The sequence below is a fragment of the Hyaena hyaena genome, unplaced genomic scaffold, assembly GCF_003009895.1.
Source record: "Hyaena hyaena isolate Hyena2069 unplaced genomic scaffold, ASM300989v1 scaffold_195, whole genome shotgun sequence".
Lineage (NCBI taxonomy): Eukaryota > Metazoa > Chordata > Mammalia > Carnivora > Hyaenidae > Hyaena > Hyaena hyaena.
The window spans coordinates 1,660,779-1,675,140 of NW_024080827.1; the positions used below are offsets into that span (position 1 = coordinate 1,660,779).

General features: G+C 45.3%; 1 protein-coding gene across 1 annotated transcript in view; it reads right to left on the reverse strand.

Moving 5' to 3' along the window:
• Positions 1–7,179: 7,179 nt before the first annotated feature.
• Positions 7,180–14,362, reverse strand: part of TAPT1 (transmembrane anterior posterior transformation 1) — a 61,900-nt gene continuing 54,717 nt past the window's right edge. Inside the window, exons 13-14 of the mRNA XM_039241538.1 lie at positions 12,550–12,710; positions 7,180–9,312 (exon numbers count right to left, since the gene is read on the reverse strand). Of these exons, the coding sequence (XP_039097469.1) occupies positions 9,095–9,312; positions 12,550–12,710 (379 nt within the window). The 3' untranslated portion in view covers positions 7,180–9,094. The remainder of the gene's footprint in view (positions 9,313–12,549; positions 12,711–14,362) is intronic.

The following is a 14,362-nucleotide window of genomic DNA, read 5'->3' on the forward strand; positions in this document are numbered from 1 at the left end:
CTAATGCCCACCAGCTAATGAATGGATAAAGAAAATGTGATACACACACACACACACACACACACACACACACACACACACATACAGTGGAATAGTACTCGGGGATTAAAAAGAATGAAATCTTGCCCTTCGTAGCAATGTGGATGGAACTAGAGTGTATTATGCTAAGTGAAATAAGTCATTCAGAAAAAGACAGATATCATATGATTTCACTCATATGTGGAATTTAAGAAACACAACAAATGAACGTAGGGGAAGGAAAGGAAAAATAAGATAAGAACAGAGAGGGAGGTAAACCATAAGTTTGCAAATCATAAGAGGCAAAGTCTTAAATAGAGAGAACAAACTGAGGTTTGCTAGAAGGGAGGTGGGGGGGATGGGCTAAGTGGGGGATGGGCATTAAGGAGGGCACTTGTTGGGATGAGCACTGGGTGTTACATAGAAGTGATGAATCAGTGGGTTCTACTCCTGAAACCAATACTACATTGTATATTAGCTAATCTGATTTAAATAAATTAAAAATATATATACATATACATACGTGTGTGTGTATATATATATAAAGAGAGAGAGAGAGAGAGGGAGGGAGGGAGGGGGTATTTGAAAAACTCAGAGTAAAGGTAGGCATTGTTTGGTAAAAGTTTACTTTTCAGATATATGTGTGTGTGACCACTGGGTTTTGATATAAAGTATATTATGGGTCTCCTTCCTATTATGGATCTCTATCCAAAATGTTGGAAAACACCAGTCTAGGGCAATCAATAGGTTCTCAGGTCCCCATTTCTTTGCTCTATTTCCAGCTATCACTGAAAAGAAATATTAAAGATACGGATATGCATGTCACTAAAATGAAAACTATCTCATAAATATATTAAAGATATTTAATGATACTCAGAGAATTAGGTCCCTTTTTTAAACCACTTGTCAAATTGGCCAGGGTTAGGACAGTCACCCGGCCCGGGGCTGGTGAGAGCATTCATAGGCTACGTGCCTCTGGAAGGTGATTTCGTAGCAACACATCAAAAGTGGTTTGGAGCCTTTGGCCAAGTAATTCCAGCTCTAGGAATTTATCCCAAAGAAAGAACCAAATAAATGTACAACAAAAAGGAATTGATTAAATAAATTATCATATGGGCATATATGGAATTCAATGCATGCATTGAAAGTATTTTAAACTGTTGACATGGAAAAACTCCCACCACATGTAAAGGAAGCAAAGCATGCCAAAAATCAGCATGTAGAATGTCATTCAAACATATTTACGTGTGCAAACCCATACCTGTGTGTATATTTAGAAAAACCATTGGAAAAAATATGCACCAAATCAAATAGCAAAATTCCTCCTTTCACCTCCACCTTTTTCTTAATGGCTTCCTGATTTCCCAGTAAGGAATATATATTACTCGAAGATCAAAACTAATAAAAGCTTCTAAAATGGGTGGCATTTGACACTGTCCCAGCCAGGAAGGAGGTACCCTTCCCATGCTCCCTCCTTAGCCTGGGGCCTGCAGGGCTGGGCGTTTTATGACCATGTGTTGAGTGACCTTGTGACTTGCGTGGCGTGGGGAGTTCTCCTGTCGGGACTAGGCACTGCATCCAAGCACCTGGAAAATCAGGGCACATGGACATCTCGATCTCTCTTGTACCCACCCCGCAGGGGTGAATGAGAAGCCAAAGAGAGGCTATTTGAAAAGTGCCAGGCGTCACATAAAAATCCACATTGTTATGCTTTGTCATGATTCAGTAGGTGGAAAAAGGTGCTAAACAGAATAAGCAACAAACAGAACCAGAACAATCCATTCATAATCCAAATCCTAAAAATAGCACTCAGCAACGCCGATCTACGGAGAATTAGAATCATATGGGAGTCTGGAAAATGTGAACCAAAGGAGGTCAGAAGGGATGGAAAGTTTGTTAACTACGTATGCTTTTGTTAGAAAACTCCTTGATGTAAGAAAAAAAGATTGTGTGTGTGTTGAGAAGAGCTCGTGTGTGGGGTGGCCCTGAGGTCTGAGCTCCGTGCATTGGTGACAGGCTGACATTTTACTGTCACAGGGGCTAGGCTGTAAACCTCCCTCCTGTTCCTCTCCAGCTGGGTGACTTGAGAAAAGAGCCTTCTAGCCTCAGTTTCCACATCTATAGAATGGGGGACTTTGTGGGGATATTGTGCAGGTTACGGGAGGTATGAATTGAAAGGGCCTTGTATGATGGCTTGTAGCAGATGTTTAATAAGTACTGCTTTTAAAACTACTACTACTACTACTACTACTACTACTACCACCACCACCACCACCACCACCACCATAGGTATTTCCCGTCTCAGCCAGATGGCCACCTATCAGGGGTGCAGGAGAAAAACAGCTTGCCCCTGGGGGAGAGGTTGGCTGTGTTATTACACCCCTTCAGGGTGAAAACACCATGAGTCTAGGATCTGAGCCATCTTTAAACATGCTACCTTTGAGGGAGAAAGGAACTGGGCACTGCTATCCGTTGTATTCACAAGGGAAAGTCACGTTCTTTCCTGCTGTGTTTTGCAATTAAAGACGGACAGAATCTGAAACCGCATGGCTTTATTCCACTTGCCAACAGCTTCTTCCCTTCCTGGGTCCAAGGCGGGAGGGCCTGAGCCCATTTCCCTGCTACTCAGCATGGGCTCTTCCACTTCTCCTTCAGGAAACGTGGTTTCTGCCGCGGGCCAGGGAGCAGCCCAGCCAGCCTCAGGGAATTATTTCTACCGAGCAGCATGTCCGAAGGCTGCTCATCACCAGGCCCATCCAATGAGAAGCAGAGTCAGACAAAAGTGAATTTTGTGCCAGCGTGGAAGAGATGAGGGAATCAAGTCTAGGTTGAGTCCTCTGTTCTGTGACTGCTTTGCCAGTGGGGGCTTAGGGGTTCCTGCGGAGGTGGCAAGGTGCAGACAGGGTCAGGTCAGCCTGGGGGCTCCCGGCACGGCCCTGCTGTGACTCCAGGCCGGCCTGAGCCCGGTGAACTCCCTTCCAAACAGTCCCCTCACTGGTCTCCCTGATTCTGCACTAGCTGCTCTGTAACCCATTCTCCACAAGGTCAGAAAAAATGCAGCATCTTGTCTTCTTCCTGTGTCCTTGGACCAGCAGTACCCTAACTCCTGTCCCTGGGCTTGGACGGCCTGGACCCCACGCCAATGGCCTCTGACTCTGCCGAACTTCCTTTTACTGATAGAACATACACTGCTTGCTCTCATGCTGGCAGCTTTGAACTTGCGGCTCTCTGCATCTATGAGGTTCCTTCTAGCCCAGGCTGCAGCTGTCACAGAGGCCTTCCTGGACTGTCCAGTTTCGAGAAAGCAAATCTGCTCCCTTCTTTTTATTTATTTAAAAAATTTTCTTTAATGTTTACTTATTTTTGAGCGAGAAAGACAGAGTGTGAGTGGGGGAGGGGCAAAGAGAGAGAGGCAGACACAGAATCCGAAGCAGGCTCCAGGCTCTGAGCTGACAGCACAGAACCTGACACCAGGCTCGAACCCATGAACGGTGAGATCATGACCTGAACGGAAGTCGGATGCTTGGCCGACTGAGTCACCCAGGTGTCCCAAGAATCTGCATTTCTAACATGTCCCAGGTGACAGATACTGCAGGTCGGGGACCACACCTTGACGGCCAGTAATCTAGGCTATGAGGCCTGGGAGATGAGGGTCAACAGCTTCGATTTGCACAGTCCTGCATCGTTTACAAATGGGTGTCAGATGCTCTTAATCCTCCCAATGACCTTGAGAAGTGGATATTATCAAGCCCGATCTACAGATAAGCAGGTTTGCAGTGTCTCCAAATAAGCCTCTGACTCCACCCCCACATCAAAGACACTCAACATTCGAAAGGTCACCACATCTGACATCCCATAGGTCCTGTTCCTCTGGCAGGAATGACCGCGGTGGCTTTAAGGGTCTCATGGTCTCTGCTTCTCTTCCCTCCCACAAGCAGCAGAGAACCCAGAGGTAGAGGCACAGGCTTCTCAGGGAAGGGCTTTCTGCTCTGATATGTGCTACCCATGTGACCTTGAAAAAGTTACCTAACACTTTATGGCTACAAGTAGCTTTTTGTTGCCCATTTATCGTCTCATTTGAGAATTCCAATGATCCAGTGTAAGATCCCAAGTTCCTCCCATTGCCTACAGGAGCAAGTCCAAGACTCTTGGTAAGGGATTCAAAGCTCTCCAGATCTTGCCCTTGCCTCCTTCTCCAACTGCCCCCTGGAATGAAGCTGTTTCTTCTCATATTCTGAGCATGACGGTTGGCATTGGATGACTGGCACTCAGACATGCATCCAGTGAGTGGACGTACCTTGTGCAGTCGAGCTATGCTTTACTCCTTCGTCCGTGCCTGGCTCGCTCTTCCTTTCCTTTCTTATCCATCTAATTCCTACTCTCTTTTTAAGGTAGTCGAGTGCAGGTTCTCCGCGATCACTCCCATGTTTATTCATCCAATAAATATTTTTTGGCCACCCACACGTGCCAGGAACCATACAAGGTAGGTGCTAGGTTCCCAGCAGTGAACATAGCGGGACCCCATCTGAATGAGGTTCTCTGCTGCAGCCAGTACCCATGTTTATGGTAGCACTTGGCTCATGGGACTGTAATTGCCAAATCCGTTCAACCATCTGCCCACTAGACCTTCAAAAAGCTCTGTGATCAGAGCGTATTCACTTCTGTGCTTTCTATAGTGACTGTGCAATGAATATTTGTTAAATCAAGCCCTACAAGATATTTATGCATTTTTCTTGTATTTCACTTCATCTGGTTTAATAACCTTGACATTATAGCAAATTTCCAGTGTTTACATTCTTATGTAGACATATCTAAGATGAAATAAAAATATGCTTATTAAAAATGGCAGTTTCAACAATAATGGCAGGCAAGTCACCCTTTGAGAGCTTAGACATTCTATAATCCCGGATCCAATCTTTTTTAAGAGGTGCCTCATGTACTCCAGGACGCCCTCCCCCACTGCCCTTAACCTCCCACCTGCCAAAAAGAAAAGTTGCAAGCTGACAGCAAACTATGTTGTGCGGATGCCTACCCTTCTTTTTCATTAAATAGCAAACGATTTCAAATACAACTTTACTACGTGATGTCAAAACATGAGTTTTACCGACTTGCCCATACGTGTCGATTTTCTTTTCTTACTGAAATTTAGAACAGCAAAGCCCGCTGCCGAACATTAGGTGTTCTCTACAAGCAGGCTTTTCAGATCACTAAAACTTCCTTAGAATGCCAATTGCTTTAACACCTTCCCCCCTCAACTGTAGACATTTCTATCTAATCGGATTAAACACAAGCGAAATCATCCCAGATGTCTTGGGCACGCATGAACGCCACGTACCATGCTGAACCAGAGCACACGGATATTTTGAAGAATCACTTGCACGGAACCATTTGCCTCAAACTGGCCCCAGACGACCATATTTTTGCTGCTCTCCTGATATATTAACTCGTTTACCTCCACTCCTCTGGGCTGTTAGACTATACTCAACATCTCTTCCTGCACACCATTTCCTGAGAGATAAGGGACGATGCATGTCTGTTCAGTACAGTATGTGAACAAACAGGCCTTTGCCATTGACGAGCAAATTTGAAGTTCAGTTCAAGATGGCCACGGGTGGTGGGAGTGACCTTTGAACGAGGGGGACCCAGTCATCTTTATCTTTTCCCTACAAACAACAGACTACATATGGGAATCCAGAGTGTTCTCAGAAGTACGCGTTTTTGAGGTCTTATACCTCATCCCACTTGTGTAAAGATCTCTAAATAGACGCTTCCAGATTTCTTAGTGTGTTAATTTGGGCTGGGACACTGACCTTCTGGATTCAGTGGCTTAGAAACAAAGGCATTTATTTCTCTCTCAGGTATAGTCTAAGCTGAGTGTGCCTAATGGACAGGTGGCTCTCTCCACAGAGGCAGCCAGGGGCCCGGTTCCATCCCTCCTGCGGTTCTGTGGCCTGTGGGCACTGTGTTTACCTGCATGGTTGGGGCAAAGTCACAGCTTCTCTGGGTTCCAGTGGGGGGAGCGGGGAGGGAAGAGAAGGTGGAGGGGAGTCCGTAATGGCATGTATCCCTTGACTTACATCCCTTGGTGTCACTAGGCCACAAGTAACAGCAAGGAGGACTTGGGAATGTGGTCCCCAAAGGCCGACAGCTACGTGCCCCGGGGCAGCTCTGTGCTTATGGAGCAGAACAGATTCTGATGGACAACTGGCAGTCTTCAGTATTAAAAAAACAAAAAAGTATTTTCTTATTTGTTTTATAAAAGTACTAGGAAACTGCTGCATAATTCTCTTACTTTACACGAATAAAATAGGAAAACCAATCAGACTTCTATGAAGCGTTAAAAGACTTATATTTATTTTAGACCTGGGATAAACCAGAAAGATGCTCTGGCCACTATGCAGTGTGTCACTAGAGGATGTCATCCCGCTGATGCGTTTACTATCGCTCTTCCCCAGAAGAGCAGCTTTGGTCGTGGCTGATCCCAGCATCTCAGACAGTCCCTGACACAAAGAAGGTATTAATAAATGTCTGTTGAAACAACAGATAAATGTATAAACTGAAATGTATCAAAATGTGATTTTAAATTGTTTTGTGAATTTATCTCCTCCTCTGCTAAGTTACCAGGGGTGGCAGAAACATTTTTGAGGGTCTAATGAGAACACGTTTCTTCCATGTACATGGATAATGGGTATAAAGTCTAACTGCTAGCCAAAGTACAGAGGTGCAAAGCACAAGGAAAATTGGGACAAGTTCCTCAATGACCCTGGTGGTTACACTTCTGTTCCAAAGGAAAAGCTCATTAGAGTCTGACCTCTGTTGTACCTTAGTTTAAAAACAAAACAAAACAAAACAACAACATACCAAAGTACTGTCTTGCACTTGACTCCCAGATGTGAAAAACACATCATGTGACATTCAAAACACCTTCAAAATGCAAATACCTCCATCAGCTGAGAGATATTAAACGATCTATGATCAAGTACTAGCCCTTTTTTTCCCCCCAGGACAAAAATCAAACATTTTGCCGCCATTAAGACCAAAAGAAGAATTCAAATTAGACAGTCCTGTCACTTGTCAATTAGAAGTAAGTCCTCATTACAGAGTGGGAAATTTACACCAGCAAATAGAGCAGTAAACCTTATTAAAATAAATTCAGTGACCTTTTTAAAAAAGATTACAAAATTGAATTTATTGAGTTTCACACAAGATGCACTTATAAAATTAGTACTGAATGCCATTTTAGCAGAAGAAATGAACATCATTCCCAACTCCCAATATATCCTGCAAAGGAAATGAAATCTTCCGAAAATGACAGCACAATAATAACAGGCTAATTCAAGCTGAATGGAAAGATACACCCAAATCATATTCTTGCACTGATCAGGGCTACATTTGGCAAAGTTTCCCCCAAACTATTCCATTCATGTGGACACTGTTCCTTTTGGTGGTGATGAGGAGACGGAACAAAGTAGAATTCTAAAATGGGCTTCATTGAAACATACACAAAAGTCTTTTCATTTTTAACTTGCAATACTTCCTGGTTTCACAAAAGCATTTCAACAGGACTTCATTTTTTACCCTATGTGAACATCCACCTTTAGATTTCCTTAACTGATGCAAAACATTAAAATCCACTTCCATATTTCTCATGAAGAAGCCAAACATTAAAGCTTGCTTTATATTTCACCCAGGAAATAGAGAAAGCCCCTAAAATTTACTTTCTGCATGTTACATGCCTGAAATATCAGCACGAGAGCTGGGCTTCAAAATGAAAACATCAAAGGAAATGACAGTGAACAGTAACATCTGGACGTTTTGAAATGAGACGCTGTAAAATTTTTATAAAAATGCAGAAAGGTCTCTCAAGATAAAACTGGTGGGAAAAAACTTGTCCTAGGACGCAGGCCACAAAGTAGTAATTGAGCAGAAATGGAATCTTGATCTCGAACAAAACCAAAAAGCACCTTTGGCTGCTGTTCCCAGCGTCCAGACACAACGGTCTCCCCACACCCAGACGGCGGCCCACAGGCCCCGAGCCCACGGGTGCCCCAGCTCGGGCACACCCACGGAGCCTCCGGTCAGAAAGACTGACGCATTTTTTAAGCCCAAGCAAGACACTGCCCAAACCACTTAGAATATTTACTTTAAAACTGTCACTTTGAAAAACTCAGTTAAAGTCGACACCTTTGGGTTTTGTACAATGACAATTCTTCAGCCCATTCGATAACAGATCCTTTTAACTGTAACAATTCATGAAGCAATTAGTTTTAAAGCGAAACCAGTTAACTGTACAAGAAAGTTAACACTGCTCTGCTTTTTGAGTATAAAAAGTGCCTTCTGGTAAGGGTATTTCTATTCTCCCCATTGCAATTGAAACAACACACACCTCACATTTTGCTTTAAAGAGTAAACTGAAAAATTATGAAACGTTTTCTCTGAGATGCATAACCTTCATTAATGAATATTTTTTAAATAAACAAACCGGCTTAGGGTTTCTTCCTATAAAATGCTACTATTCTTCATGAATTATTTTAGGTAGCCTTTTATTCTGATTAATTCAGATACATCTTCAGGGATTATTTTGGTGGTAAGAACATTTATCTTGACTTAAGTTTTAATCTTTTTTTTTTTTTTTTAATGCTTTGGCAAGTGAAGTCAAGTCTGAAACCTGTTTGTGAAAACAGTATGAGCTGGAAAGGTAATGTCATGGTAAAAGCTTCACAGTTTTCCAGGTATATCCTTGTATGGAAGAGGCCTCGAGGGAGAATTCGAGGTTCTGGAAGCGCAGACGGATACGGCAAAGTGATTGTGAGGCGGCCCCCGCGAGGCCCGGAAGTGACTGCTGTCTGCCAAGCCGGGGGGCTTCTCCTCACCCGTCCGGTTTCCAGGGTCCAGGCTGGAGGTCACTGCTGTTCTGTGACCTGACCTTCAGCCAGACCACATTACTGGAAGAAAGATATTAAGATTCGCTTTCCATTAATAATTTAAGTTTTTAAATAAATATTTAAGTGCCATTTTTCGCATCTGTCCGTCCCGGGAGCAGAGCGTCTCCCGCCCCAGGACTCGGCCCCAGAGCTCAGTCGATTCGGTTTCCACAGATTGTGAACCTGTCTACCTCTAGCAAATCTTTCTTTGAGGATCTGTGCTTTAATTCAGAGCTTTCCTGCGTTATGTCCTTCTCATCGCCATCTGGAGTCGTCAGAAACTGATCAGAACTGCTTGTGACCAGTAAGGGTATGACGTTTTCCTTTGGATGAACAGGCTGGCTGGTGGCCGAAGCTGACAGGGTTTCTTCTGTGGAAAAACAGATCCCGTTGGTTAGAAAAGGATTTCCCCCCAACTTCTAATAAATACAAGTTTACCAACAGAGTGGTAATGAAAAAACGTGTCTGCCATCCATCTTCTCAGTAGAGCAAGTGATAACCAAACCATAGCATGTGACACGTCAGCGGCCATGGTTTATCGTGAAACTCAGTGGCTGCGCCATTTCTGTTTGCTCAATAAAATCCTACAGAAGGGCTATTATGTGAATAGTCTCACACAAATACCGCCACTACCCAACTTTGGAAAGATCAGAACTCCTCTCTAACAAACCCCCTCCGGCGTAACCCAGTCCTGACATGACTGCTGCCTCAACAGTTGACATTGGCTCCGGTGGCCAGGATGTCAGGGAGCGGCGGGCTCAGAAACATCCTACCTCCTCCGGGTACCAGCACCGGCCTATTTCTTTTCTTTCTTCCAGGACAAAAATCAAACATTTTGCCACCACTAAGGCCAGAAGAATTCAAATTAGACAGTCTGGTCAATTAGAAGTAAATTCTTACTACAGAGTGGGAAATTTCTGAAATGTGAGGCTATAAAGTTTAGCTCAACTTAGCAGTTCACCTGCGGGGAGTCCCAAACAGAGAGTGAAGCAGACCGATCGACAAGACCCAAATGTCACTCTGGGTCCCAGGAGTCCTGGAACGCGGCCTGCAGGACGGCTGCGCCGAGGCCCCCAGCCACCAATCTGTGAATCCACGTTCCGTCCTTACATACGGGAGCGGCCTCATCAAGGTAAACATGACAGCACGTGCACTGAACATCTCTAAAACGAATAATCTGATGGGTGCGGACACACTATACATCTGCAGCAGCCACCGCCATGATGGGCCATGAACATGGAGGCTATTTTCTTGCCCCCCCCCGGCTGCCCCCACCCCCACCATTGTCCCTGGTTTCTGAAAGAACGTGATGAACACGACGCTGTTTTGAGAGCTGGCCCCTCTTTTCATCCTTGAATGGAGCCTGAGCCACCTGACTTACACCTTCCTCAACAGTGTGTGGCCTGTGGTCTCCCGACCTCCCACCCTACGCAGACACTCAGATTCTCGTCCCAAATGCACTTCTTAGTATGTGGCTCTGGAGCCGATGGCTGGAACTGAGGTGTGCACTTAAAAGTGTTACCTCCCTCATCCCCCATCAGACTGGACCCCCGATGGCATGACTGACGCTCATCTGTCAACGTGCTGAAGGTGCCCAGCATAAGACTGCGTGTGGGCCACTACGACTGACCAGGTCGACACAGACACAATCCCGTGTTACTAAGAGTATTTATGTGCTTTCTGCTATGACAAACATTGTTTTCAAGTTGTTGTACAAGATTTCACTTTCCTCTTGGCTCCCTGGGAAGCACACCTGAGCACGACCCTGCCTTCAGCCTGGACTTGGCCCCTTCCCACAGCACACGCCACGCCCGGAACCCTGGGCTGCTGGTTTCCTGGCTGCCTTTCAGGCCTCCAGACTCGGCTCAGGCCTGTGGGTTTCAGAAGTGCCCCCTCCACCCATCTTCACCTGGACCCACTTCTCATCCTTTGAGATTTAGCACAGGCTTCACCACCTCCAGGAACGGAGCCTGCCCTGTCCGCTCCAGGCCTGTCCACAACCCGCTCACCTGTCTGGATTATCCACTTTTACCCACTCCTCTGTCTGCAAGGCCCTGCAGCACAATTTATTTATCTGTGTATCTCCAGCATCCCATATATCACCCGGCACACAGTAGCCGGGTGATATATTTATATTTAAAAATAAGCCATTTAGATGCAAAGTCATATGAACAAATACCATGAGAACAGGGAGCTGCCATCTAATGACAAACATTACGTCAGTGTTCTGCATCTTCCTCCAAACATTCCAGGCCAGCAGCCCCGGAATCCTCCTTCACTTCTGTCTTACAATGTAAAACTCATCAGCAAATTCCGTGCTCTTCTAGATCTTTCCAGAATGCTCACAACACTAACCCCAGCTCTGAGCCAGGCAGTCTCCCCTCTGGGCCCCAGGCTGACCTCTATCTCTGGGCACTCTTCCTGAGTCTACTTTCCGCAAAGCTTGAGAAGGATCCTTTTAAAATGTCAGCTATATCACGTCACTCCTCTGCTCCAAACCCTGGAGGGGCCCCTTCCCACACAGTAAGAATCGTGGTCCTCACAACAGGCAGCAGGTGGCCTCTCCGATGCCTTCTCCAGTCCCTCTCCCATGGGAGGGTCCACTCCAGCCACCTGGCCTTTGCTGGTCTCCACACGCCCAGCAGCTTCCTGCCCCAGGCCCTCGCATACACGTGCTGCTGGCGCTCCGCCGGGAGGGCTGTCTCCTTGGCTGGGGGAGCTCCTGACTCCAGGCCACACTCCCCTTTCTGGACCCGCTGGAGTTTTCTCTGTAGCACTACTGCCCCCTGGCTTTCTCTCTGTCTCCTGCAGTCAGAACCAGCTCTGCGTGTTTTCCCCACCAATGTATGAGGTGCTCAAAAATCATCTACTGAACAATGAATACACAGAAAAACTCAGAGCATTGCATGGGGTGTATCTGCGATGAGATCTAAAATAGAAACATTAGGGGCGCCTGGGTGGCTCAGTCAGTTGAGCGTCCGACTTCGGCTCAGGTCATGATCTCACGGTTCGTAGGTTTGAGCCCCGCATCGGGCTCTGTGCTGACTGCCAGCTCAGAACCTAGAGCCTGTTTCAGATTCTGTGTCTCCCCCTCTCTCTGACCCTCCCCTGCTCATGCTGTCTCTCTCTCTCTCAGAAATAAATAAAACATAAAAAAATTTTTTAAATAAAAAATAAAATAGAAACATTAGAGACAACTCAGCCAAAAAATAAAAAAAATTAAAAAAAAAATAAAGAAGGGGCGCCTGGGTGGCTTAGTCGGTTAAGCGTCGACTTTTGCTTAGGTCATGATCTCACGGTTCGTGGGTTCGAGCCCTGCGTCGGGCTCTGTGCTGACTGCCAGCTCAGAGCCTGGAGCCTGTTTCAGAGTCTGTCACTCCCTCTCTCTCTCTGACCCTCCCCTGCTCATGCTGTCTCTCTCTCTCTCTCTCTCTCCTAGAAATAAATAAAACAGTTAAAAAAAATAAAGACAACTCAGCAAAGTGAAATCAAATCTTGAAAGCAATGCCAAACATCAACCCAATAGTGATGTTTTCACTAGTGAGAAAGAATTCAGACCATTAACTCTGTAGAAAATGACGCACACAGTGAAGGGAACGGAACGTACCTTGAGAGGATTTACATTTGTTCTGTGATTTATGGGGTGGTTTGCCTGGTGTGCTGGCTGGAGGAGGATTGAACAACTTTTCTTCCATTTTGGCCTCCTTCACATACTGACATGACTTCCCCAACAGCACAATGCTATTAAGGACTTTCAGGGAGATCAACCTAGAAGCAGAAAGAAGGAAACGACCATGGCTGGAATTCATTTCAATGACCACGAACACCATCTCCCACCACGGCTGCAGAGGAGGCGAGGAGCCTGGGTAGGAGCCTGGCCTGGGGGTCGGAGGCCCGCATCTGAGGTAGATGAGGTTCCTATGAAAGCCTGACTTCCTGAGGCTTCCTCCCCACAAGGGAAAATGCTTGATAAATTCCTTAGTTCTTGGTACAAGAAGAAATTGTATCAATTACAAGTTTTACCTAGTCCCAAATTATTTAGCATTTATTCTCTAACTAGCAAAAGGAGTACATGTAGTAAATCTAGATGAGCTAAAAAGAACTTAGAATCCCATACCCTAGAGCTACTAACTGGGACATTTGGTAGATTATATTCTGGTAGTGTTTGCTGTGAGTTTGTACTAATGTGTACCTTCCTACTGTTGAGAAATGGGGGCTATTTTACAAAGCCGAAGAGGCTGGAGTTCAGAGACACAGCTGATTCTGGGCGCCGAGCGGCCGAGTTCAAGTCCTGATGTGCTGCTTAGAAACTGTGTGGACCTGAGTGAGTTTCTTACCCAGTAATAAGGGATGATTCCAGTAAATGCTCAGAACAGTAACTGACACACAGAAATGTTAACCAGTTTTGTTTTATTAAATGCTGTTGTTGTTTTACATAACAATATATGGTTATGAATATCTTCCCTACCAGTTAATTTTCTCAGTGACATTGTTTTAATGGCCTTAAATATCACTTTTGGGTTATTGTATAACAAAGGCCCCAAAAGCCCTTAATTTCTGGATATTTGGGTTATTCCAATATTTTGTTTCTACTTAGAAATTTCTAGTTAGGAAAACTTAGGTGAAATCTGTATTTCCCTAAGATAAATTCCTAAATAGCTATAATTATTGAAGTAGAATTTCTGGGCCAAAAATGTATATAGCATTTTAATGGATTTGATACAAATCTGACCAAAAAAAAAAATCTGAAAAATTACTCTTCACAATGATACCTTCTCACATGCAGGGACTTCAAATGACCAAGAAGCACGGACATTGCTGCCAGTTCTATAGCGAGTGAAGAGGCAGCTGCTGTCTCTTACGGCTGAGGGGAGATGGTGGCAATGAGAGGAAATGGCACGTCAGTGGGAGTGACCCCAAGAAGGGGCCAGGCAGGAGGTCAAAGCGAGGAGCAAACAGGCTTCCTTCACTGTTCCCCCCTCCCCAGCCCAGGCACCAAGAATGCCACGACCAAGGGAGGGCCTCACATAGACCCCTGGCCCCGAGGACTTGGGTGTGCAGAATACTCCCCCGTTCACCTCCAGACCCAACTCTGCTGGCAACTCCTTACTCCTACCTTCCACTGCTTCCCTCTCACTGCCTTGGGGATGTCTAACAGGATTCTAAATTTACTACATCCAAGCCAGAATTCTTGGTTCCAATCCAACCCTCCAAAGAACAAAAGAAAACAAAACGAAATCACACCCCCACACATCTCTTACAGGCTTCCCGTCACAGTAATTCTATCGCCCTAACTGCTGGGCCTCAAACGCTGGAATCACACTGGATTCCTTTTATCCCCTATACCTCACGTCCAGTCAGTCCTCAGCAAGTCTTGACTGGCTCCGCTGTCAAAACACACACCAGCGGACAAATCACTA